Source organism: Erythrolamprus reginae, chromosome 7 (genome assembly GCF_031021105.1).
Source record: "Erythrolamprus reginae isolate rEryReg1 chromosome 7, rEryReg1.hap1, whole genome shotgun sequence".
In the NCBI taxonomy this organism is placed as follows: Eukaryota; Metazoa; Chordata; class Lepidosauria; order Squamata; family Dipsadidae; genus Erythrolamprus; species Erythrolamprus reginae.
Genome location: NC_091956.1, coordinates 68,227,081 through 68,250,515, shown reverse-complemented (window position 1 = coordinate 68,250,515; position 23,435 = coordinate 68,227,081). Strand labels below are relative to the sequence as shown.

The 23,435-nt window shown below is 39.1% G+C and overlaps 1 protein-coding gene across 2 annotated transcripts in view; it reads left to right on the top strand.

The window, feature by feature from the left end:
• The window catches only part of TBC1D9 (TBC1 domain family member 9), a 73,379-nt gene extending 51,480 nt beyond the window's left edge, over positions 1 to 21,899 (top strand). The window contains exons 12-21 of one of the 2 annotated variants that reach the window (XM_070757750.1): positions 750 to 1,035; positions 4,155 to 4,284; positions 7,854 to 7,952; positions 9,466 to 9,534; positions 12,310 to 12,550; positions 14,631 to 14,696; positions 16,228 to 16,314; positions 17,536 to 17,610; positions 17,715 to 17,815; positions 19,801 to 21,899. In XM_070757750.1, the coding sequence (XP_070613851.1) occupies positions 750 to 1,035; positions 4,155 to 4,284; positions 7,854 to 7,952; positions 9,466 to 9,534; positions 12,310 to 12,550; positions 14,631 to 14,696; positions 16,228 to 16,314; positions 17,536 to 17,610; positions 17,715 to 17,815; positions 19,801 to 20,502 (1,856 nt within the window). In that variant the 3' untranslated portion in view covers positions 20,503 to 21,899. Of the gene's footprint in view, positions 1 to 749; positions 1,036 to 4,154; positions 4,285 to 7,853; positions 7,953 to 9,465; positions 9,535 to 12,309; positions 12,551 to 14,630; positions 14,697 to 16,227; positions 16,327 to 17,535; positions 17,611 to 17,714; positions 17,816 to 19,800 lie in introns of both variants that reach the window. The other variant, XM_070757749.1, reaches the window with a different exon arrangement.
• The last annotated feature ends 1,536 nt before the right edge of the window (positions 21,900 to 23,435 follow it).

The window sequence follows — 23,435 nt, the reverse complement described above, 5'->3', positions numbered from 1 at the left end:
TCCACAACTCTTCCTGTTGGTCATGTTGACTAGGAAGATGGCAGGTGAAATTCAAAACACCTAAGTGGACCGCCTGAGTCCAATTCAACCTGCATTAGTTGAAGAATGCTTCTACTTTTGGTTTCTTGGATGGGGGTGATTACATACCCAGTTTCCCCGAAAATAAGACGTACCCCGAAAGTAAGGCATGTCAGAGGTTTTGCAGAATTTGCTAATATAAGGTACCCCCCGAAAATAAGGCGTAGTCAAGTTTACATATGGTACGGTGGAAAAACATATGGTACCATTCAAAGCTGTTCATAGCGGTACCATAATAATGTGGCGTCCCCTGCTGGCCCCTTCCATCGCTTTGTACCGTCCAGTACAGCAGATACAGTCTGCTGCTGTCTCATCGCCATTACAGTCTCCACTACAGTGCATAGACTGTAGTTCCTCTGGTGGCCGGAAGCTGCAACAGCGGGAGTATACTGTTGTACCACATAAGTGCCGTTGTTTGTGTGTGTGTGTGTGCCATACTGACAGGTACCGTACTGTAATTAGTGTACAGTACGGTACACTTTCTTTGGGGGGTGTCAGCTTTTCTGCCTGTGAATTTGTCTTATTTGAGAAATATAAGGCACCCCCTGAAAATAAGACGTAGCACAACTTTTGGAGCAAAAATTAATATAAGACAGTGTCTTATTTTCGGGGAAACACAGTATTCTATTGACTCCAGTTTTGCTTATCAAATACTTGATTATTCCTTACAGGTGCTCTGGTGGATCAAGGTGTGTTTGAAGAATTAGCTCGGGATTACATCCCACAACTCTACGACTGCATGCAGGATTTGGGAGTCATCTCAACCATCTCTCTTTCGTGGTTCCTGACGCTCTTCCTCAGTGTAATGCCTTTTGAAAGTGCTGTTGTGGTGGTAGATTGTTTCTTCTATGAGGGCATAAAGGTGATATTCCAGTTAGCACTAGCTGTGCTAGATGCAAATGTAGAGAAGCTGCTGAACTGTAAAGATGATGGTGAAGCTATGACTGTGTTGGGAAGGTAAGTACCGATACTCTAATTGCAGGTTTTCATTCCATTCATCCCACTCCTTCAAATTAGTAATTTTGCATTGCCAGAATCTTTTCATATAACGCAGTTTAGCTCTTAGCTCTTAAGTGGAGCCTTTTGGCTTTTGGTGATTATTTGCTTTTTTTTTGTAACTTGATTTAATTATATGAGGCAGTTTTCTACAGAGATAAGTAATTCCTTTAGTGCGTCATTGTCCTTCCTGGCTGCAAGTAATGCCAAAAGAGAAGTCTTGCCCAGCCTTTTTGCTAGAGGTTTTAGAATAAAAATTTACTGGGATTTCATACTGAGTAAACTAAGTTTAAAAAAATATTTTTGAACAATTGCAGCTTCTGCTGTATTTAGTAGAAGATTTAATCATACATACCGTGTTTCCCCGAAAATAAGACAGCGTCTTATATTAAATTTTGCTCACAAAGATGTGCTACGTCTTATTTTCAGGTGATGTCTTATTTTTTTTTCATTGAATTGCATCCTGTATCCTGCTGCAGCAAAAACGCATCCAAACACGCAGCCGCATGTTGGATGGGTGTTGGATGTGTTTTAAATCTGATTGATGCAGCGTTTTGCGATGCAATTTATGGACAGTAGTGTTATATATGTTCCATTCGGGAATGCTGCGAAACGAAACGTTTCCTACATCTTACTTTTGGGGGATGCCTTATATTAGGCAATTCTACGAAATCTCTCCTAGGTCTTACTTTTGGGGGCGACTTATTTTTGGGGAAACAGGGTAGGCACCTATTACTGTCTGAAGTTTCAACTACCTATGCATTCCTCTGGAATAGTTTAAACCAGAAATCTATATAAATATGTGTTGTAAAAGCTAAGCTTCAGCACTGACTTTTCATGTGACTGTCTAATAATAAAGCATTTGTTTATATTTTGTTTCTTGAACCACGAGTCCATATCAATACAAAATGATAGAATGCTGGCAACAATATTTAGTTTGCAGGGAAATCCTTTAGTGTAGATTAGACATACTCAGAATAAAATTGGCCTGTTATTGCCAACCTGGACCAAATCAGCTCAAACTAATTGCTACTGTCTTTATTGTTATAGCAGGGAAATTTTTGTTTAGGTAAGACAAAGGCACTGTCTCTTTCTCTTTACAAACTGTTGGAGAAAGCTTTGGTTGAACAAATCCATGAGGGATGATAGAAGACCATGGCATATGGAAGACTGATTTGAAATACAAGAGAATAAAATGAATATGAAGTGACAAAGAAAAATAGATACACATTTGCCTTACAAACGAAGAGGAAGGAATATATAATAGATCTGAATGAAATTGTTGAACACTACTTGATTACATAATAGATGGGAAAAAGATGACAGACAACATGAAAGTAACTAGGACATTTGGAAATCCAAGAATGAATGAAGATTAGGGACTGCTTAGAATAAATCTTGTTTGTTTTGAATATATAATTTAAATATAACAAAGGATTGAAAATAAATCTAAAAGCTTAACTGATGTGATTAATAATTTATTTAAAAAATTGAGAGAATAAGTGAAACTAGAATATTGATTTGAAAATAAATATATCAGAGACCAAACGCATTGCAATTGACAGAAAAAATGGGGTGAACAACTTGTATGTAAATGATAAGGAAAGATGCAGAAATATTAAGATATGTACGTGTTGATAGAATATTAGCAAACAGCGTCTGGTCTGGAATGAACATTTGTCAAAATAGGCAAAACGACTGACCAAAATATTATTTTGTTCACTTTGTTAAATGGCAGCAAGAGTAGTATAAATCAAGGGAAACAAAAAAGTAAGCTTCATGTGATGGGGATTAGTTAATAGTTAAATAATAATATTATTTATTTATTATTATTATTTATTAGATTTGTATGCCTCCCTTCTCCGAAAACTCGGGGCGGCTCACAGGATACAGTATTTAAAAAAGCGTATAAAACAAATCTAATACATTAAATCTAATACATTAAAAACTACAACTAAAAACCTGTGGTAAGAAGGGATAGAATCAAGAAGGAACTAGTGTTTGACTAATACAAAGTATGCTGAAGTGTAGTGGTTATATAAGAATAATATATTAGTGAAAATGGAATGAGAATGCAAGTTAATGGAGAAAATAGAAAGGAGTTGGATTTATAATTAACCAATTCTTCTTCTTAAGTGGGCCTTCTCCGGGTCCCGTCAACTAAACAATGTCGATTGGCGAGCCCCAGGGGAAGAGCCTTCTCTGTGACGGCCCCGACTCTGTGGAACCAGCTCCCCCCAGAGATTAGAACTGCCCCTACCTTCCTTGCCTTTCGTAAACTCCTTAAAACCCACCTTTGCCGTCAGGCATGGGGGAACGGAGATATTTCCCCCGGGCCTATATAATTTATGTATGGTATGTTTGTAGGTATGTCTGCTTAAAAATGGGTTTTTTAAACTATTTTAAATTGTAAATTGTAAATTATTAGATTTGTCATGAACTGTTTTATTGTGTTGTGAGCCGCCCCGAGTCTACGGAAAGCGGCGGCATACAAATCTAATAAATAAATAAATAAATAAATAAATAAATAAATAAATAAATAAATAAATAAATAAATAAATAAATAAATAAATAAATAAATAAATAAATAAATAAATAAATAAATAAATAATTCAATTTAAATTCTTCAGTCTACAATTAATTGTTCTATTTCTCCCCTTTATATAATGTTTACCACAAAAGAAAACAGCATGATGGGTATACACGTACCTTCCTTACTTTGCCCATTTTTCTTACTTTACATTTTTCCTCGCTTTACATTTTTCTCTTCCTTTTCACTACCTCCTTCCACCATAGCACTCAAGCATCATTCAGGTGCAGCCATAAATGTGTATTATAAAGGTAATGCTGTAGCAATAACGCTCATTTTATAGGACCGGTGCAAAGATAAATATAGTTATTTTTGTGAAACCTTTAAAGCTATTTAGGAAAAACCATTTAAAAATACTGTAATGTATTTTCAATTTTTTTGCATTATGCCTGTGTGAATAAATGTTGTGATACATTGGAAGTAGAATATCATGTACTTTTACACTTGAATTAAAATGTGGCATATTATTGTTTTTTCTTGCCACCTGTAGGTATTTAGACAGCGTGACCAATAAAGACAGCACCTTGCCACCAATTCCTCACCTCCATTCACTACTGAGTGATGACATAGGGCCTTATCCTGAAGTAGATATTTTTAGGCTCATCAGAACCTCCTATGAGGTAATTTCATGAATGTATTGGTAATTAAGCATGAGTAGGAAAAAATACCTCCACCTAGAAAATGATTTGTCGGATTATAGCTCCCTCCTCCCTCCTTTGTCCTCCAAGATGTGTTGGATTGTTATGACTGTTATAATAAGTGATGTGCCGGTGTCTGGAGGCTGTTGGGGTCTGGATGGGTGTCAACAGACTCAAACTCAACCCGGATAAGACGGAGCGGCTGTGGGTTCTGCCTCCCAAGGACAATTCCATCTGTCCGTCCATAACCCTGGGGGGGGAACCATTGACCCCCTCAGAGAGGGTCCGCAACTTGGGCGTCCTCCTCAATCCACAGCTTACATTAGAGAAACATCTTTCGGCTGTGGCGAGGGGGGCGTTTGCCCAGGTTGGCCTGGTGCACCAGTTGCGCCCCAACCTGGACTGGGACTCACTGCTCACAGTCACTCATGCCCTCACCACCTCGAGGCTTGACTACTGTAACGCTCTCTTCGGAAACTTCAGATCGTGCATAATGCAGCTACGAGAGCTGTCATGGGCTTTCCTCAATTTGCCCATGTTACTCCAACACTCCGCAGCCTGCATTGGTTGCCGATGGGTTTCCGGTCACAATTCAAAGTGTTGGTTATGACCTATAAAGCCCTTCATGGCATCGGGCCAGAATATCTCCGGGACCGCCTTCTGCCGCCCGAATCCCAGCGACCAGTTAGGTCCCACAGAGTTGGCCTTCTCCGGGTCCCGTCGACTAAACAATGTCGTCTGGTGGGACCCAGGGGAAGAGCCTTCTCTGTGGCGGCCACGACCCTCTGGAACCAACTTCCCCTGGATATCAGAGTTGCTCCCACCCTCCTTGCCTTTTGTAAGGGCCTCAAAACCCACCTCTGTTGTCAGGAATGGGGGAATTGAGATATTCCCTTCCCCCAGGCTTATAGAATTTATACATGGTATGTTTGTATGTATGATTGGTTCTTTAAATTGGGTTTTTTTAGATTATTTTTAATATTAGATTTGTTTACATTGTCTTTTTATTGTTGTTAGCCGCCCCGAGTCTGTAGAGACGGGCGGCATACAAATCTGATTAATAAATAAATAAATAATATCTAAATTGGCTAGAAATTCTGAGACCTATTCTGTATTTCCAACATATGGAAATGAAGTTGGGAAAGTTACTCAACACAGAAAGAACAGGAAATACTTTTGGATTAAATATAGACAATCCATAAACTTTAAGAGGTATTTCCTTACCTAAAGATATAAACAAAATGACAAGGGGGAGGGAGAAGCAGAGGTAGTTGTAGTTATTTGTTTAGCAGAGTGACGGCGTTTGGGAAAAAACTGTTTTTGTGTCTTGTTGCCTTGGTGTGCAGTGCTGTACAGCATCATTTTGAGGGTAGGAGTTGAAACAATTTATGTCCAGGATGTGAGAGGTCAGTAAATATTTTAATGGCCCTTTTTTGTGACTTTTGCAGTATACAGGTCCTCAAAGGAAGGCAGGTTGGGAGTAATCGTTTTTTCTGCAGTTCTGATTCTCCTCTGAAGTCTGTGTCGGTCTTGTTGGGTTGCAGAACCAAACCAGACAGTTATAGAGGTGCAGATGACAGACTCAATAATTCTGTAGAACTGTATCATGGGCAGTTTGAGCTTCTTGAGTTGATTCTTTGTTGTGCTTTTTTTATGATGTTTTTGATGTTATCTAGTACTGTAAGAGGTGATAGAATGGGAGGGTTTCTCCTAAAGTCTGCCACCATTTCTATGGTGTGGAGTTTGTTCCTTTCCAGATTGTTCCGGTCATACCACAAGGCTCGTTGTTCAACCTCCCGTCTGTTTGCAGTTTCATCGTTGTCTCAAATGAGGCCAATCACTGTTGTATCATCTGCAAACTTCACTAGTTTAGCAGATGGATCATTTGAGATGCAGTCATTGGTATATAGAGAAAAGAGAAGTGATGAGAGCACACAGCCTTGGGGAGGGTGTGTGCTAATTTACAGGTATCTGATGTGATTTTGCCTAGCTTCACCTGCTGCTTCCTGTCTGTTAGGAAGCTTATAATCCACTTAGAAGTGTGTTCAGGTACTGCTAGCTGATTTAGTTTAGTTAGAAAAACATCCGGTATGATGGTATTGAATGCTGAACTAAAGTCTACAAAGAGGACCCTTGCGTAGGTCTTTGGAGATTCAAGATGTTGTAGAATGTAGTGCAGAGCCACATTAACAGCATCATCTGTCCATCTATTTGCTCGGTATGCAAATTGCAGAGGGTCTATTGTATTGTAAGAGCTGGTAGAAGGCCCATTGGTAGGAAAATGGAAAAGGAACCCACCCCTACTGTTGAAACCTCCTCCCCTTCCCCCCCCCATAGTTCTATAATCCTGTCTAAATATCTGAAATCCTGTTATATGCATGCTATTATCATCAATTTCCTTGGTTAGCCAGGTTTCAATAAAGCAGATGCATTGTAAAAATCAGAATTGTATCTGTTAAAAGGAATATTTCATCCATTATATTAGCAAGTGAACATAAATTGGGAAGAAAGATTGAAGGGGCTGGGGTTTTTTAAATTCCCTTATTCTTTAGTCTATTTAACCTCTTTGTCTCTGCCCATAGTCTGGGAAATTAGTTTCCTCCTGTGTTAGAATCTCCTCCCCATTTGTAAAGACAGGTGGGGGTGAGGTTACAAAGAGCTATTCCTTAAAGCAGTGTTTTTCAACCAGTGTGCCATGGTCAGGTGTGCCGCGAAGCTCGGAGAGAAAGAAACCAAGAGAGAGAGAAAGAAAGACAGAAAGAAAGCAAGACAGAGAGAAAGCAAGAGAGAAAGAAAGAGAAAGAGAGAGAAGAGCGAGTGAGAGAGAAAGAGAACAAGAGAAAAAGAAAGCAAGAGAGAGGGAAGGAGAGAGAGAGAAAGACATAGAGGGACGTAGGGAGGGAGAGAGAAAGAGCAAAAAAGAGAGGAAGGAAGGAAGAGAAAGAAAGAGGGATGGAGAGAGAGAGAGAGAAAGAGGAAGGAAGGGAGAGAAAGAGGGAGGGAGAAAGAAATAGAGCGAAGGGGAGGAAGAGAGAGAGAGAATTTTTTTGTCCAAACTCTGTTTAGCCGCCGCCCCCACCCCCGCTCAATGTGCCCCATGGTTTCGTAAATGTAAAAAATGTGCCGCGGCTCAAAAAGGGTTGAAAATCACTGCCTTAAAGAAACATTCCTTAATTATTAGCAGATGGTCACCTGAGTTTGAAATCTGTAGAGAATCACAGAGAATAATAGAATGTAAAGAAACCTTTTGACAGCATTTCACTCAGGCAGACTTCATCAGCGCCATCTTAAAATTTAAATACATGATCTTAGCATTGCCACTAAAATTTCCTGTTCTTTTTTCCTTATATGATTATTTTTCTGGCATGTCAGAATATATATATTTAAACTGCTATTTAGAAAAGGAAGATGTAACCCCTGATTTTACATTTAGTCATACCTTTAGTCACATCTTACTTTATTTAAGTAATGTCTAAATGAAATTGCCTTTTAGTGTATTTTGTATCTTAAATTTTGCGGAAAGAATGGATGTTATGTTTTTTTCCTATTAGAAATTTGGCACCATTAGAGCAGATTTGATTGAACAAATGAGATTCAAACAAAGGTTGAAGGTCATTCAAACCCTAGAAGATACGACTAAACGAAATGTGGTAAGTTTGGAGAGTTTTGTTCTTTGAATTTAAATATTAAAGATTCCATATTTTTCAGACTATAAGACATACCTTTCCCCCCCTAAGATGGGGTGGAAAGGTTGGTTGTCTTATATGCCAACTGCAGCCATTCTTGGCCACCCAAAGCCCCACCCCTGCATCCCATTTTTGCAAAAAACAGGGTACACAGAGGGTTTGGAAGCAATGTTCCCTCTAATTTTTTTCCAGTGTGGGCAGAAAAGTATAGTGTCTGAGCGGCAGTCCCCTTGGGACTGGGTGGCATAGAAGTATGTATGTATGTATGTATGTATGTATGTATGTATGTATGTATGTACGTATATAAAGCACTCGGAGCGGCTAGTGGCCGCATCAGGAGGATGAGAAGACACAGCCACCAGCGCCGCTGCAGCCACCGCTACAGGAGGAGCCGCGCCCCAAGGTGGAAAGTGGAGGAGGAGAAAGAGGGGCGGATCGGGCGGGTGGGGGGCAGCGGCGAGAAGCCGGGGCGCGAGGAGGCCGGAGGCGGCCGCGGCTCCTTTCACGGCCTTGGAAAAGGGTGCACGGGTGGGGGGTGTTTTTGGCCACGCAGCCGCGCACCTTAGAGGGTACATTGTTTGGGAGGCCTGCAGAGTGCTTCTGGGGATTTGCAAAAATACCCATTTTTGCAAAAAAAAAAAAAAGGGGGGGGGGGAACTGGGCTGTTTTTGTCTTCCTCCAGCCCCCAGAAGCACTCTGCAGACCTCCCAAACTCTCTACCCACCCTGTATTTTGCAAAAATGGGAGAAAAATGGGCCCCTTTTTGAAAAAAATGGGGCACACAGAGGGTTTGGGAGGCCTGCAGAATGCTCCTGAGGGCCGGAGAGGGCATACACTTTTTTTCTTACCGCTGCGAAATCCTGGTGCATCTTATACACCAGTGATTTTCAACCTTTTTTGAGCCGCGGCACATTTTTTACATTTACGAAACCCTGGGGCACATTGAGCAAGGGGGGGGGGGGGCGGCTAAAAAAAGTTTGGACAAAAAAATCCTCTCTCTCTCTCTTCCTCCCCTTCACTCTATTTCTTTCTCCCTCCCTCTTTCTCTCCCTTCCTTCCTCTTTCTTTCTCTCTCTCTCCATCCCTCTTTCTTTCTCTTCCTTCCTTCCTCTCTTTTTTGCTCTTTCTCCCTCCCTCCCTCTATGTCTTTCTCTCTCTCTCTACTTTCCTCCCTCTCTTTCTCTCTTTCTCTCTCTTGTTTTCTCTCTCTCTTGTTCTCTTTCTAGCTCTCTCGCGCTCTTTCTCTCTTGCTTTCTTTCTCTCTCTTGCTTTCTCTCTCTCTTGCTTTCTTTCTCTTTTTTTCTCTCTCTTGCTTTTTTTCTCTCTGAGCTTCGCGGCACACCTGACCATGTCTCGCGGCACACTAGTGTGCCCCGGCACACTGGTTGAAAAACACTGTTATACACCAGTGCATTTTATAGTCTGAAAAATACAGTAAGTACATGTGTTTAAAGTTTCTCCTTTTTATATTTTGAAGGTACGAACAATAGTAACTGAAACTTCATTTACAATAGATGAGCTGGAAGAACTTTATGCTCTTTTCAAGGTAAATAGCTGTCTTGTATCTGTGTTATTTATGGCAGATGCCACACTTCCCTTTTCTTATTAAGTTCAACTTAACAGTTTCTAAAATAATTTAAAGAGACCAAAATGTGCTACTGAAAAAATGTTTAATTTAGAAAACAGAACTTTATATTTCCCCTTAATGTACAAGGGTTTGGTATTTAAATTACACTTTAAAATGAGTAAAATGCTTATCAGGGTATTAAATGTAACTGTTTATTGTTATGTAGACAATATTTTTGTGATCATAATCAATAAAACATAGGGACCCCAATCATAGTTCCCTCTAAGCTGAGCAGTGAGCAATCGCTCACTTAAAAATCATCATCAACTCAGAGTTTTCCAAACCTGCCCAGAAGCCGAGAGGGAAAGAGTGAGAGGGAAGGAGAGAGAGGAAGAGAGAGAAACAGATAGAAAAAAGAGAGGAAGGAAAAGAGAAAGAAAAAGAATGGGAGTAAGGAAGAGAGAAAGAAAATCAAAATCTAGTTTGAAACTAGCTCAACTATTTAAGTGGCATTTTGATATTGATAGAGTTGCCCTATTATGAGCTCACTGTTGTAGACACACAGTACAGTATTTTATTTTGAAATTCTCTGAGGCAAAACAAGGTGGGTTTTTTGTTTGTTTGTTTGTTTGTTTGTTTATTTAGTTAGTTAGTTAGTTAGTTAGTTAGTTAGTTATTATTTCTGTGCCGCCCAGTCCCGAAGGGACTGCCGCTCAGACACTATACTTTTCCGCCCACCCCCAAAAAAAATTAGAGGGAACACTGACCCCAATTAATTGTTTTCATCCTGAAAATTGATCGTAGCTGCACACTTGCTGTAAAACCAGATTTGAAGTTACAGATTAAATTGAGCTGGGGTGGCGCAGCAGGTAGAGTGCTGTACTGCAGGCCACTGAAGCTGACTGTAGATCTGAAGGTCAGCGGTTCAAATCTCATCACCGGCTGAAGATTGACTCAGCCTTCCATCCTTCTGAGGTGGGTAAAATGAGGACCCGGATTGTGGTGGCAATATGCTGGCTCTGTTAAAAAGTGCTATTGCTAACATGTTGTAAGCCGCCCTGAGTCTAAGGAGAAGGGCAGCATAAAAATTGAATGAATGAGTGAGTGAGTGAATGAATGAATGAATAAATAGTTAGTTAGTTAGTTAGTTAGTTAGTTAGTTAGCTAGCTAGTTAGTTAGTTAGTTAGTTAGTTAGTTAGTTAGTTAGTTAGTTAGTAAGTAAGTAAGTATCCGGAATATTCAGTGGACTTGAAAATTCAACTTTCTTTTAAATCAAGTACTGTAATAAATCTCAATAATGTATCTGAGACAGATGGCAATTTTCTCTATCTGTTTAAAAAGGGAAACATAAATATAATCAGAAACACATATTTTGTTGTTTATATGTATAACCTACCATTCCTCTAGGCCAGTGATGGCGAATCTATGGCATAGGTGCCACAAATGGCATGCGGAGCCATATCTGCTGGCACGTGAGCCGTTGCCCTAGCTCAGCTCCAGCGTGCATGTGTGTGCCGGCCAGTTGATTTTGGCTCATACAGAGACTCTGGGAGGGCGTTTTTGGCTTCCAGAGAGCCTCCGGGGAGATGGGGGAGGGTGTTTTTACCCTCGCTCAGCTCCAGGGAAGCCTTTGGAGCCTGGGGAGAGTGAAACACGAGCCTACTGGGCCCACCAGAAGTTGGGAAACAGGCCGTTTCCAGCCTCCAGAGGGCCTCCAGGGCACAGGGGAAGCTGTTTTCGCCCTCCCTAGGCATTGAATTATAGGTATAGGCACTTGTGCATGTGCGATAGGGCGCTCGTACACTTTTTCGGCACCCAATGAAAAAAAGAGGTTTGCCATCACTGCTTTAGGCTTTCTAGGCAACATCTTTGTAAGTCGTCCGGAGTCACTGAGAATGAGTTGAGTGGCCATATAAACTTTCTTATATAAATAAATAAAATAAAATAAACATACAATGGACTTTCCTTCAGGGTATATTCACAGTAACACCCCTGTGAAATCAACTAGGCTGAGAGATATTAACAGCTGCAAAGTGATCTAATGAGTTCCATTGAGCCGGGGTGGCGCAGCAGGTAGAGTGCTGTACTGCAGGCCACTGAAGCTGACTGTAGATCTGAAGGTCAGCGGTTCAAATCTCATCACCGGCTCAAGGTTGACTCAGCCTTCCATCCTTCCGAGGTGGGTAAAATGAGGACCCGGATTGTGGGGGCAATAGCCTAGCTCTGTTAAAAAGTGCTATTGCTAACATGTTGTAAGCCGCCCTGACTCTAAGGAGAAGGGCGGCATAAAAATCAAATAAATAAATAAATACATACATACATACATACATACTTAGATGGGGATTTGAACTTGAATCTTTCCATTGCATGCCAACATTTTAATGTTGGGTAACTTGGGTTTGTAGATTACTCCTTGTCCCAAATGTATGAAGTGACACCAGTCAGAGACTAGGAGGACAACAGTTTTGGAACTTAATAAGAGAAAGGCTTGTGATGGTAGAAATATGTAGGTAGAAACATTTCTGGATGGAGTTTGTCCTATTTCTGTGTCTATATTTACTTCCAAGAACTGTGCCACTGAATGAATTAATATTGTAACTAGAATTTGCTTTTTAATAATATTAGTACCAGGCAATGTGAAAAACATTTTCATATTAAGATGTTTTTAAGCTGCATAAACTGTGATGGGAGAAGGTGTTGCTGACATAACTATAGAGACTGTAATGATTTCACAAGCTTTATTTTTCTAACAGGCAGAGCACCTCACTAGCTGCTATTGGGGAGGCACCAGCAATGCTACTGACCGTCATGATCCAAGCTTGCCTTATTTGGAACAGTACCGCATAGACTTTGAGCAGTTCAAAGGGATGTTTACTCTTCTCTTTCCTTGGGCATGTGGAACTCATTCTGATGTCCTAGCTTCACGCTTGTTCAGATTGCTGGATGAAAATGGCGATTCCTTAATTAACTTCCGGGAATTTGTCTCTGGACTTAGTAAGAACAAAACTGCTTATATAATGGCGTTTAATGGCTCTTTATCACCATTGCCTATAAAATTATTGTCTGGCATGCAATCATTTATGAGACAGATTTGCATTATAAAACATGTGTCTGTGATTTTTTTTTTTTTGCCATTGTTTATAGGTAGTTAATATTCTTCAAATCCGTCAAATTCTCCTATTTGTAATCTATTAGTAGAAATACTAATAGATGCTATATAAGTGCTATATAGTATGTGGTTCAGTAACTAGGGGGTGGGTACAAGTGCACTAGTGTGCCTTCCGTCCCCTGTCCTATTGCTCTCCTATATCTCCTATACCTTTCTTCTATTCCTATATCTCTTCTTCTATTCTTTCATTGATATGTTCTATCACTATATCTTCTTTTCTATTTTTCCTTAGATATATTTTACTATGAGTATCTCATCTATAACCTTCATGTATTTTACTATGTGTACATAGATATATACCCACTAAAACCCTCATTGTGTATTGGACAAAATAAATTTAAAAAAAACAAACTATTGGTTTGGCTTAGACTGCAAAATTATTTTAAAGTCAGCACTGAATATATGTATATAGACAATCTTGAAATTTATTCTTTGTGAAGACAGGATTCAATTAAAGAACATAAAATATTGAAATAGATTTCAAATTCCAGAATTAATCTATATTCGAATTGGTATATATAGTAATTCCTCTTTAACTATTTTAAAGGGAAATATAATCAGCTGAACTTGCTTACAGTTCTGTATATGCTGCCCAGTTGAGCCAATATTTCTTATTTTTCTATAAGATTGAAGATTTACAGATAGGTATTTGTTACTGTTCTGTCGGGCTCTCTGGTAGAATCCTCCCAAAAATTCACAGGTACAAATTTCAGACACACACACACGTTTGAAAATTCAAAACAATGTTCTCTATAATGAACATTCACTTAAACCAAGCCCTCTTTTGGTATAGCAAAGAGCACTCGTCTCCAAACAAACTGGTAATTTGTACAAGTCCCTTATCAGTTCTGTGATACTTAGCTTGCAGCTGTGAGGCAATTCACAGTCCTTCTTCTTTCACAAAGTGAAACACACTTTGCCCTGGTTTAGTTTCAAAGCGGGAAAAAATCAGCACACAAAAGGTCAAAGTCAGTAAAGCAGTCACGAAACACAACAATCAGATAATCCTCCACAATGGCCAAACCCACAGGCTGCTATTTATAACAGCCTCACTAATTACCACAGCCCCACCCAACCACAGGTAGCCTCATTTTCTTTGATAATAATCTCTCAGTTGTTGTTGCCTATGCATCGCTCTCCGCATGCCTGGCTGTATCATTAACTCTTGTTCTGAATCCAAGGAGGAGCTAGATAATTGATCTCCTTCTGAGCTGTCTGCCCCACTCTCTTCCTCCCTGTCACTCATGTCTTCTTGGTCAGAGGAGCCTTCATCAGCAGATTCCACCGGGGGGGCAAAACAGGCCTGCAGCATGTGGATGTCTCCCCCACATCCACAGTCCTTGGGGCAGGAGCTGGGCCAGAGCTAACCTCAACAGTTACTGTGAGATAAAATAATGTTATTAGTTACCCCAGATAAATAAGATGCTACGTCTTTCTTCATAATACAATTGCAGATTGTGACACTGAACAAAATCCATCTCCTTCCATATCGCCAGGCAAGGAGTGAAAACTCATTAGGATTTTGCTGGTTGCTACTCTACCCAGATACAGTGGCAAAACACCTCCATCCAAAACTTACAGAAGGGGTGATAACTGCTGATTAGTGGACAAAAGGATGGGTAAAGTAATATTGCCTGAAGCTGTACTTTTAAGTCTAGGTTTTGGTTGGGAATGGTAGTGTGTAAGGCCACGTCATTTGAATGAGTAAAGCTGTGATTCACTGGGCTTTAAAGATTCTTAAAACCTGAATTTTGCAGAAAGATATTAAATCTAACAGGTTCAACTATCTGGATGGAAGCAAGTATCAATGATATTAATTATTTCAGAAGAGCATATGTTATGTTAAATAGATGACACAGTTGATGAATATATTTAGGATTAATACAATGACTCAATTACTTCTAGGTGCAGCTTGTCACGGAGACCTTACTGAAAAACTGAAACTACTTTATAAAATGCATGTTTTGCCAGGTACGTAAGCATGGGGTAATTCCAGATAGCTTAACACGATACAATTTCATGTGAAATCCTATACCATTTTAGGTGATGGTAAGAGGAACTGTAGGGATTGTCATTGCTAAGGGATGCAGTCACATGATACCATGCTTTACAACAGCATCATTTGGTGATGGAAATTCTGATTCCAGTTGCCATCATAAGTGCCTCCTTCAGAAGAGAAGGGTTTAGGGGTAGTGATTTCTGACAGTCTCAAAATGGGTGAAGAGTGCAGTCAGGCGGTAGGGAAAGCAAGTAGAATGTTTAGCTGCATAGCCAGAGGTATAACAATCAGGAAGAGGGAGATTTATTTTATTTCATTTTATTTTATTTTTTATTTATTTATTTGATTTGTTTTGATTTGATTTGATTTGATTTGTATGCCGCCCCTCTCCGTAGACTCGGGGCGGCTCACAACAATAACAAAGACAATGTAAGAACAAATCTAATAATTTAAAAAACACTAAAAACCCCATTATTAAAAGCAAGCATACACACAAACATACCATGTATAAACTGTATAGGCCCGGGGGAGATGTCTCAGTTCCTCCATGCCTGACAGCAGAGATGGGTCTTAAGAACTTTACAAAAGGCAAGGAGGGTGGGGGGCAGTTCTGATCTCCGGGGGGAGCTGGTTCCAGAGGGTCAGAGCCACCACAGAGAAGGCTCTTCTCCTGAGACCTGCCAAACGACATTGTTTAGTCGACGGGACCCGGAGAAGCCAACTCTGTGGGACCTAACCGGTTTCTGGGATTAGTGCGGCAGAAGGCAGTCCCGGAGATATTCTGGTCCGATTGTGATCCCGCTGTATAGAGTGCTGGTGAGACCACATTTGGAATACTGTGTTCAGTTCTGAAGACCTCACCTACAAAAAGATATTGACAAAATTGAATGGGTCCAAAGATGGACTACAAAAAAAGGTGGAAGGTCTTAAGCATAAAACTTATCAGGAAAGACTTAATGAACTCAATCTGTATAGTCTGGAGGACAGAAGGGAGAGTGGGGGACATGATCCCCATGTTGTGAGCTGCCCCGAGTCTATGGAGAGGGGCAGCATACAAATCTAATAAATAAATAAATGATCGAAACATTTAAATATATTAAAGGGTTAAATAAGGTTCAGGAAGGAAGTGTTTTTAATAGGAAAGTGAACATAAGAACAAGGGGGAACAATCTGAGGTTAGTTGGGGGAAAGAGAAGCAATGTGTGAAAATATTTTACTGAGAGTATTAGATGCTTGGAACAAACTTCCAGCAGACGTGGTAGATAAATCCACAGTAACTGAATTTAAACATGCCTGGGATAAACATATATCCATCCTAAGATAAAATACAGGAAATAGTATAAGGGCAGACTAGATGGACCATGAGGTCTTTTTCTGCCGTCAACCTTCTATGTTTCTAAGTGGAGGACTGCTTATGTAGTGTTCTAGCTATAAATGATAGATATGGGGACGCATGTGTACAATGTGACATTTGTTGATGATTTATCATTCCTGTTTGTACAGATCCATCTTCTGATCCCGAAGAACCAGATTCAGCATTTGAAGCCACTCAGTACTTCTTTGAAGACATTACACCAGAGTGTACACAGGGTAGAAAGATGTGTTAGTTTTCTTGTTCCTGACTAAACATATTGATAATTTTGTATAGTCTCCCTTACCTTCAAAAGAAAAAAAAGAGCTAGCTTGTCTGGGGGAAAGGAGAACAACAGTTTTAACAAGATGTCTTTTAATTGTTGCATTATTAGATTCTTACAACGACAGATTGAGTAAGCAAATTTGTGAATTTCACATATAAACAGCCATCTGTTTGTATATGAAACTGTAAAACAAAATTTATATTTGTTTCTAAACTTGTGGATCATGGTAGATTTAAAGATTGGCATCCCAAATTGGATCAATATATTTGCATTTATTTATTTGAATCCTGCCTTATATTATTTTTTACAAATAATTCAAGGCAGCAAACGTATCCAGCACATCTTCCTCTCCTATTTTCTGCACAAGAACCCTGTGAAGTGGGCTGGGCTGAGAGAGAGTGGCTCAAGGTCACCCAGATGACTTTCATAGTTAAGGCAGAATTTGAACACACAATCTCCTGCTTTCCAGCCTAGCGCCTTAACCACCAGACAAAGCTGGCTCTTTCATTGAGAGTTTTTGAGAAAATAATGGTAGATTAAAATAATGTTCATATCGAGATCAATATTCTGTGTAGTCACTTTGATAGAAGTTTTAATATCAAGCATGTTTAATAAAAGTGTATATAAACATAGATAAATATGTATATAATTGTAGAAAAACAAACACATTTCATTACTAATGTTTTTTCCCAAATTGCTGAAAAAGATTGTTTCATTTTAATATATGTATTTCTGGTACAGAGTTGTTGCTGATATCTTTTTCCAAAAGATTTTTCTTTTCTCAGATTTTTTAAAATTAGAATTCTTCCGTAAAATAGGGAAATCAGCACTTCAAAAAACAAGCATTTAGTCTTGGAAAACCTGCCAAATACAAGTTTTCCTAGTTTGTAGCACTTGGCAATGATCAACCTTGGTTGATTTTGAGAAAGCAAACCAGGTCCAGACCTAATTACTATTTGAACCACCAAAAATCCCCAGGCATTATGTACAATAATTTTGGAAATTGAAAAGCACTGAAAAGAATGCAATGTTCAATGCTGAAAACAACAATAGCAAACAAACAACTCTGGAAGGTCAAGTTCACATAGTCATCAGGCATTGAGTTTTACTTAAGAGAATCTTGACTGTATCACATTTTGAAAAAAGAGTGCTTATATATTCATTCTTTTATTAGTTGTTGCAGTAGAAGGAAGGAACAAGCATGGAGCTGAAGAAGGATTTGTTAATGTGAGTTTGAAAACAGAAAAAGGTATGCTGTTCATTATCTTTACCAACATCAGGGCTATTAGGGGAATTGTATTTGCACCATAGTCAGATAAACATTACTATGTTTTGGATAATTGATTCTAATAGGAAAGAAGAATTCTCAAGAAAATAAAAATTGCCTTAAAATCTGGAATCAAGAGAATAAACCCAAAGCCAAAAATGTAAAGGACTTGCCTAAACTAAATCAGGTACGTGTTCTTTTGAAAAATGCAAAATACACATCATGCTAAAAGTGCATGATGGGATTTCACATCAGTAAAGCCAGCGGTGGGTTGTTCGGACCGGTTCTTAGAACTACTAGTAGGACCAGCGAATGGAGGTTTCACCCATCCGCCCGGGACGCATCTCCATATGCGCAGAAGTTTATGTTCATCCCACACACAAGTACACATGCAAACCAGTGGCAAAATATTTTGCAACCCACCACTGAGTAAAGCATTTACGTAGCTTATTTATTTATTTATTTACTTACTTACTTACTTACTTACTTACTTACTTACTTACTTACTTACTTACTTACTTACTTATTTATTGGATTTGTATACCGCCCCTCTCCGTAGACTCGGGGCGGCTAACAACAGTGGTAAAAACAACATGCGACAATCCAATACTAAAACAGCTAAAAACCCTTATTATAAAACCAAACATACATACAAACATACTATGCATAAATTGTAGCAGCCTAGTGGGAAAGAATATCTCAGTTCCCCCATGCCTGACGGCAGAGGTGGGTTTTAAGGAGCTTACGAAAGGCAAGGAGGGGGCTATTCTAATCTCTGGGGGGAGTTGGTTCCAGAGGGCCGGGGCCGCCACAGAGAAGACTCTTCCCCTGGGTCCCGCCAAATGACATTGTTTAGTTGATGGGACCCGGAGAAGGCCCACTCTGTGGGACCTAACTGGTCGCTGGGATTCGTGCAGCAGAAGGCGGTCCCGGAGATAATCTTAACCTTGAGATGGGATTAAAATTTGAAAGATTTAATTCCAATTGTAGAATATTCAAATTAAAAGAGGGAAGTAGGACAGTGGGCTCCCTTGGTATTCTTCTCATGCTCTGTATTAGAGGTGAGCAGCCTCTAATTGGTGGAGCTTCCCTTTTTCATTTTGCCCTGCATGGAAGTCTCATAAAAGTGTCTATGGGACTAAGGATTTAGGACATTTGGGGCTACATATTTCATTTTTGATTAGGTAAACAAATCACAACACTTGCTTTCAGGAGATAAGCAAATCAAAGCATCTGGAAAGGTAAAATATTCTATTACTAGGAAAACTGGGCTGCTTATTCCTTTTTCTTCTACATATTTTATAACTTCATTAAATATAAACGGTTCTATGAGAACTTGGAAGTGTTGTACAGTGCTCCCTCGATTTCCGTGGGGGATGCGTTCCGAGACCGCCCGCGAAAGTCGAATTTCCGCGAAGTAGAGATGCGGGAGTAAATACAGTACACCATTTTTGGCTATGGACAGTATCACAAGCCATCCCTTAACACTTTAAACCCCTAAATTACCATTTCCCATTCCCTTAAGAACCATTTACTCACCATTATTACTGGTACTCACCATTGAATGAGACATTTAGTGATCCTGATATTTATAAACATAATTATTTATTAACAATAATAATTATTATTTTATTTATTTGCAAAATTATTAGTTTGGCGATGACATATGACGTCATCGGGTGGGAAAAACCGCAGTATAGGAAAAAAAACGCGAAGTATTTTTAATTAATATTTTTTGAAAAACCGTGGTATAGGCTATTCGCGAAGTTCGAACCCCCGAAAATCGAGGGAACACTGTATTCCTATCTTGTGCAAAAGAATAGTTTGCTTTAATTGGATTACATGCTAAATACTGGTAAAAATCTTTTTCAAAATCTTACTGTGCAAGATTGCACTGGTTATTATTAATTAATTATTATCTAGCAACATTCATTCATCAAAAGCACATGTATGAATTTTAAAAAATCTCTTAGAGATTTTCACTATGGAGTTATTTCTCTTCAGCGCCAGCAAATGATGTAGGAACATTTGATAATGTCATTATTGAAAGTAGACAGGTGTTATCTAGTCAGTCTATTCGGAGAAAAACAACTAGGAGCCCTATCTAAAATTAGATTTGAATAGGATGAATAGCTGCTTATCAACAAAGCATTATTTATCTTTTACATCTAGGAGCAATTTATTGAACTGTGTAAGACCATGTACAACATGTTCAGTGAAGACCCCAACGAGCAGGATCTTTATCATGCAACTGCAGCTGTGACAAGTTTGCTTCTAGAGATTGGTGAAGTCGGTAAACTGTTTAGTGTCCAATCTATTAAAGAGGCTGAGAATACCAGCAAAACCATTCAGAATGTGTTGATTCAGAAAAAAGGGAGCCAACAGTACCGTCTCGACCGACAGGATCATTTTCAGAATGGTTTTCTTGATGAAGAGGAGAATATATGTGGTGACAGTTCACAGATGGAGGACGTGAAACTCGAAGATTCTTCTCCTAGGGATAATGGAGCTGGCTCTTCCATGTTGATTTCTGATGATGATACTAAAGATGACAGCTCCATGTCTTCGTATTCTGTCCTGAGCGCAGGTTCTCACGAAGAGGAAAAACTGCACTGTGAAGACATCAGCGAAGACACTGTTTTGGTACGGAGCAGCAACCCAACGTCTCTTCCAAGAAGTAGTAGTATTGACAGAGACTGGGCTATCACCTTTGAGCAGTTTTTGGCTTCCCTGTTGACCGAACCAGCACTTGTGCGGTACTTTGACAAACCAGTGTGTATGATGGCAAGGATTACTAACGCTAAGAATGTGCGGATGATGGGAAAGCCCATAATATCAGCAAGTGACTATGAAATCTCTGCTATGTCAGGCTAAATGGACTGAAGAAGTAGAGTTTTTAAACATTCTTTTAGGTTTTTGAAATATTTATTATAACCTCCGCAGGTCCTGGTGTTCACAAAATGTATTAGTTATTGTTAATGTAAACATGTTGGGATGTACAGTACATCTATTTTATTTTGAATTATTATTTTTCTCTAATTAAAATACTTATCTGAATCAGTACAAGGGAAATCATTGTCATTGGTATATGTATTGTTAGTCTTGCTATCCCTGGATAAATAGTGAAAATTTGTTCAGTTCTAATTTAATGGACATTATACGTGTATGTTTTTCAGACCAATCTGATATCTCTGAATAAGGAAGGAAGCTGAATAACTTAGAACAGTGCAAGCATAGAGTATGCTGCAATGTGTCTGCAGAGTTCCTTTATAACATTTTTTTAAAAAAAATTGGTAAAATTGCACTGTTTAGCTTTTGTGCAAACAGAGTTGCTTCCTTCCAAACTAAATTAAGGAGAAAATGGACAGAAACTATGTGTGCAATGCAGCTGTTGTGCTTGTAAAAAAATAGGTGAAGAAAGAAATAGAAAGGGATGCTGTCCACTTGTTTAGGATTGAAAAGTAAACTGCAGCTTACCTGGTAGGTTTCTTTTCATAATTTTTTTTAAAGAAAGCTTGTTATTTTTTAATACTTATTAAAACATTCTTCAGGGATACTGCCAGGAACTTTTCTTGATATCTATCAACATCCCGACCTAAACAATGGTACCCCTTTTTTTAAACAAATTGACTTTTTACAAATTCTGTAGATAATTATGTCTTATTGATACTTTCATCCTAAACATCATAAACCTTAGTGTATTGTAGATGAGAAATTCATAACTGAATTGCATAATCCTTCATTAAAACAATTATTAGCAAGACTGTAACCTGTAAAATAGCTGCAAGAAAATGTAATCAAATGTTTGAAAAATCTTGAATGAAATTGTCACTTTATTTATAAGTAACAGAATGTGTTGAATGACAAATGGAGCACCTGCACTTTGAATTCTTGCTTATTTTTTAGAATCATGAGTTGGACACAACCCAGTAGTAGAGAACAGGCAGTACAAGAAACAGATACTCGAGTAATGACTGAATGCCAATTGAGATGTGTTTTGCTCTTTGCAACCTGTCTATTCAAGGAGAAGAAATGATGCTTTAAGTAACTCTACACAAACGCTCTCAATATGGATCCAATACCCATGTTAGGACAGGATTATGTCTAGTCTTTTTACACATTCATAGATGATTGAATATGAGTAATTTTATCTACTTTAAGTTGGTTTGCTGTCTTCAAAAAGCCCCTCATTTTTTCCTCTTTATGTATTGTATATTATTGTAATTATCTTTTTTTAAATTAAAACATTGATTTGATTCTTATTTAGAGTACTTAATTGTCTGCAGTGGTTTTTTTCAGAAGGAAAAGCTGAATGCGAGATTACAATTCTGCTAATTTATTTTCAACGGTTAGAAATTTAAATTTGGCACTGGAAGGGGGAACCTGCACAACAGATAATTTGAGGGGGGAATGGAGGAGGGAAGCCCGAGATACATCACTGCACATACACTAAGTTTGCATATCTCCTTGTAAGATCCACTACACAAAGGTGCAATTGTCTTCCATGAATATTGTATTGAGAATTTTTAAAAAGCAGTTTCTAATACATACCGTATTTTTCGGTGTATAAGATGTACTGGTATATAAGACGCACTGGTATATAAGACGCACCTAGTGTATTTAAAAGGGATTTTTACAAAGCAAAGTCATTCTTGTAATTATTGCTGGCAAAGTTCCCAAATTGAGCTGATAGATAACGGACTCACTGCAGACCAAAGAGCCGGGGTGGCGCAGCAGGTAGAGTGCTGTACTGCAGGCCACTGAAACTGACTGTAGATCTGAAGGTCAGCGGTTCAAATCTCATTACCCACTCAAGGTTGACTCAGCCTTCCATCCTTCCGAGGTGGGTAAAATGAGGACCCGGATTGTAGGGGCAATATGCTGGCTCTGTTAAAAGCGCTATTTATTTATTTATTTATTTATTGGATTTGTATGCCGCCCCTTTCCAGAGACTCGGGGCGGCTAACAGCGACAATAAAACAGTGTACAATAGTAATTTGGTATTGATGATTAAAAAATCAATTAATATAAAAACCAAACATACATACATACATACCATGCATAGAATTGTAAAGGCCTAGGGGGAAAGAGGATCTCAATTCCCCCATGCCTGGCGGCAGAGGTGGGTTTTAAGTTGTTTACGAAAGGCAAGGAGGGTGGGGGCAGTTCTAATCTCTGGGGGGAGTTGGTTCCAGAGGGCCGGGGCCGCCACAGAGAAGGCTATTGCTAACATGTTGTAAGCCGCCCTGAGTCTAAGGAGAATGGCGGCATAAAAATCCAATAAATAAATAAAATAAATAAGAGCCCATTCCAATTAAGAAATTCCAAAGCGACATACCTTTATAATCCTCAGAGTTCTCTCAAACATCTGCATCTCTGTGCGATAAAGTTAAAGGGAAAACAACAGTTTTCCAGCAAAGCATTTCTGGACCTCCGGAGCTAACACTGCCACCATGATGAAAATGTTGAAAGACCACACCTTTTTACCAGAAACCCTCACTTAAATGCTCTGGGTGTGGTCAGCTATTCCCTAGATATATACACCTCAGACTTTGTTTCATAGACTTACTTCCTAGAACTCTTTCCATACAATTATTCTTGCCTGCTTTGAAACCTTCTGGCTCAGGCATCTAAGAGGGGTTCCTGGTCACCAACCTCCCCCTTAGAACCAGACATTTGTGAAGTAATTATATTTAGAACAAAATAGTAGGGAAATTTGAGGATTAAATCCAGTTTATTTTCCTTTTTTCTCCACTGCTGACAACAGTGGAAACCTTATTTTACTTTTGGGGGTTATTTTAGATAGT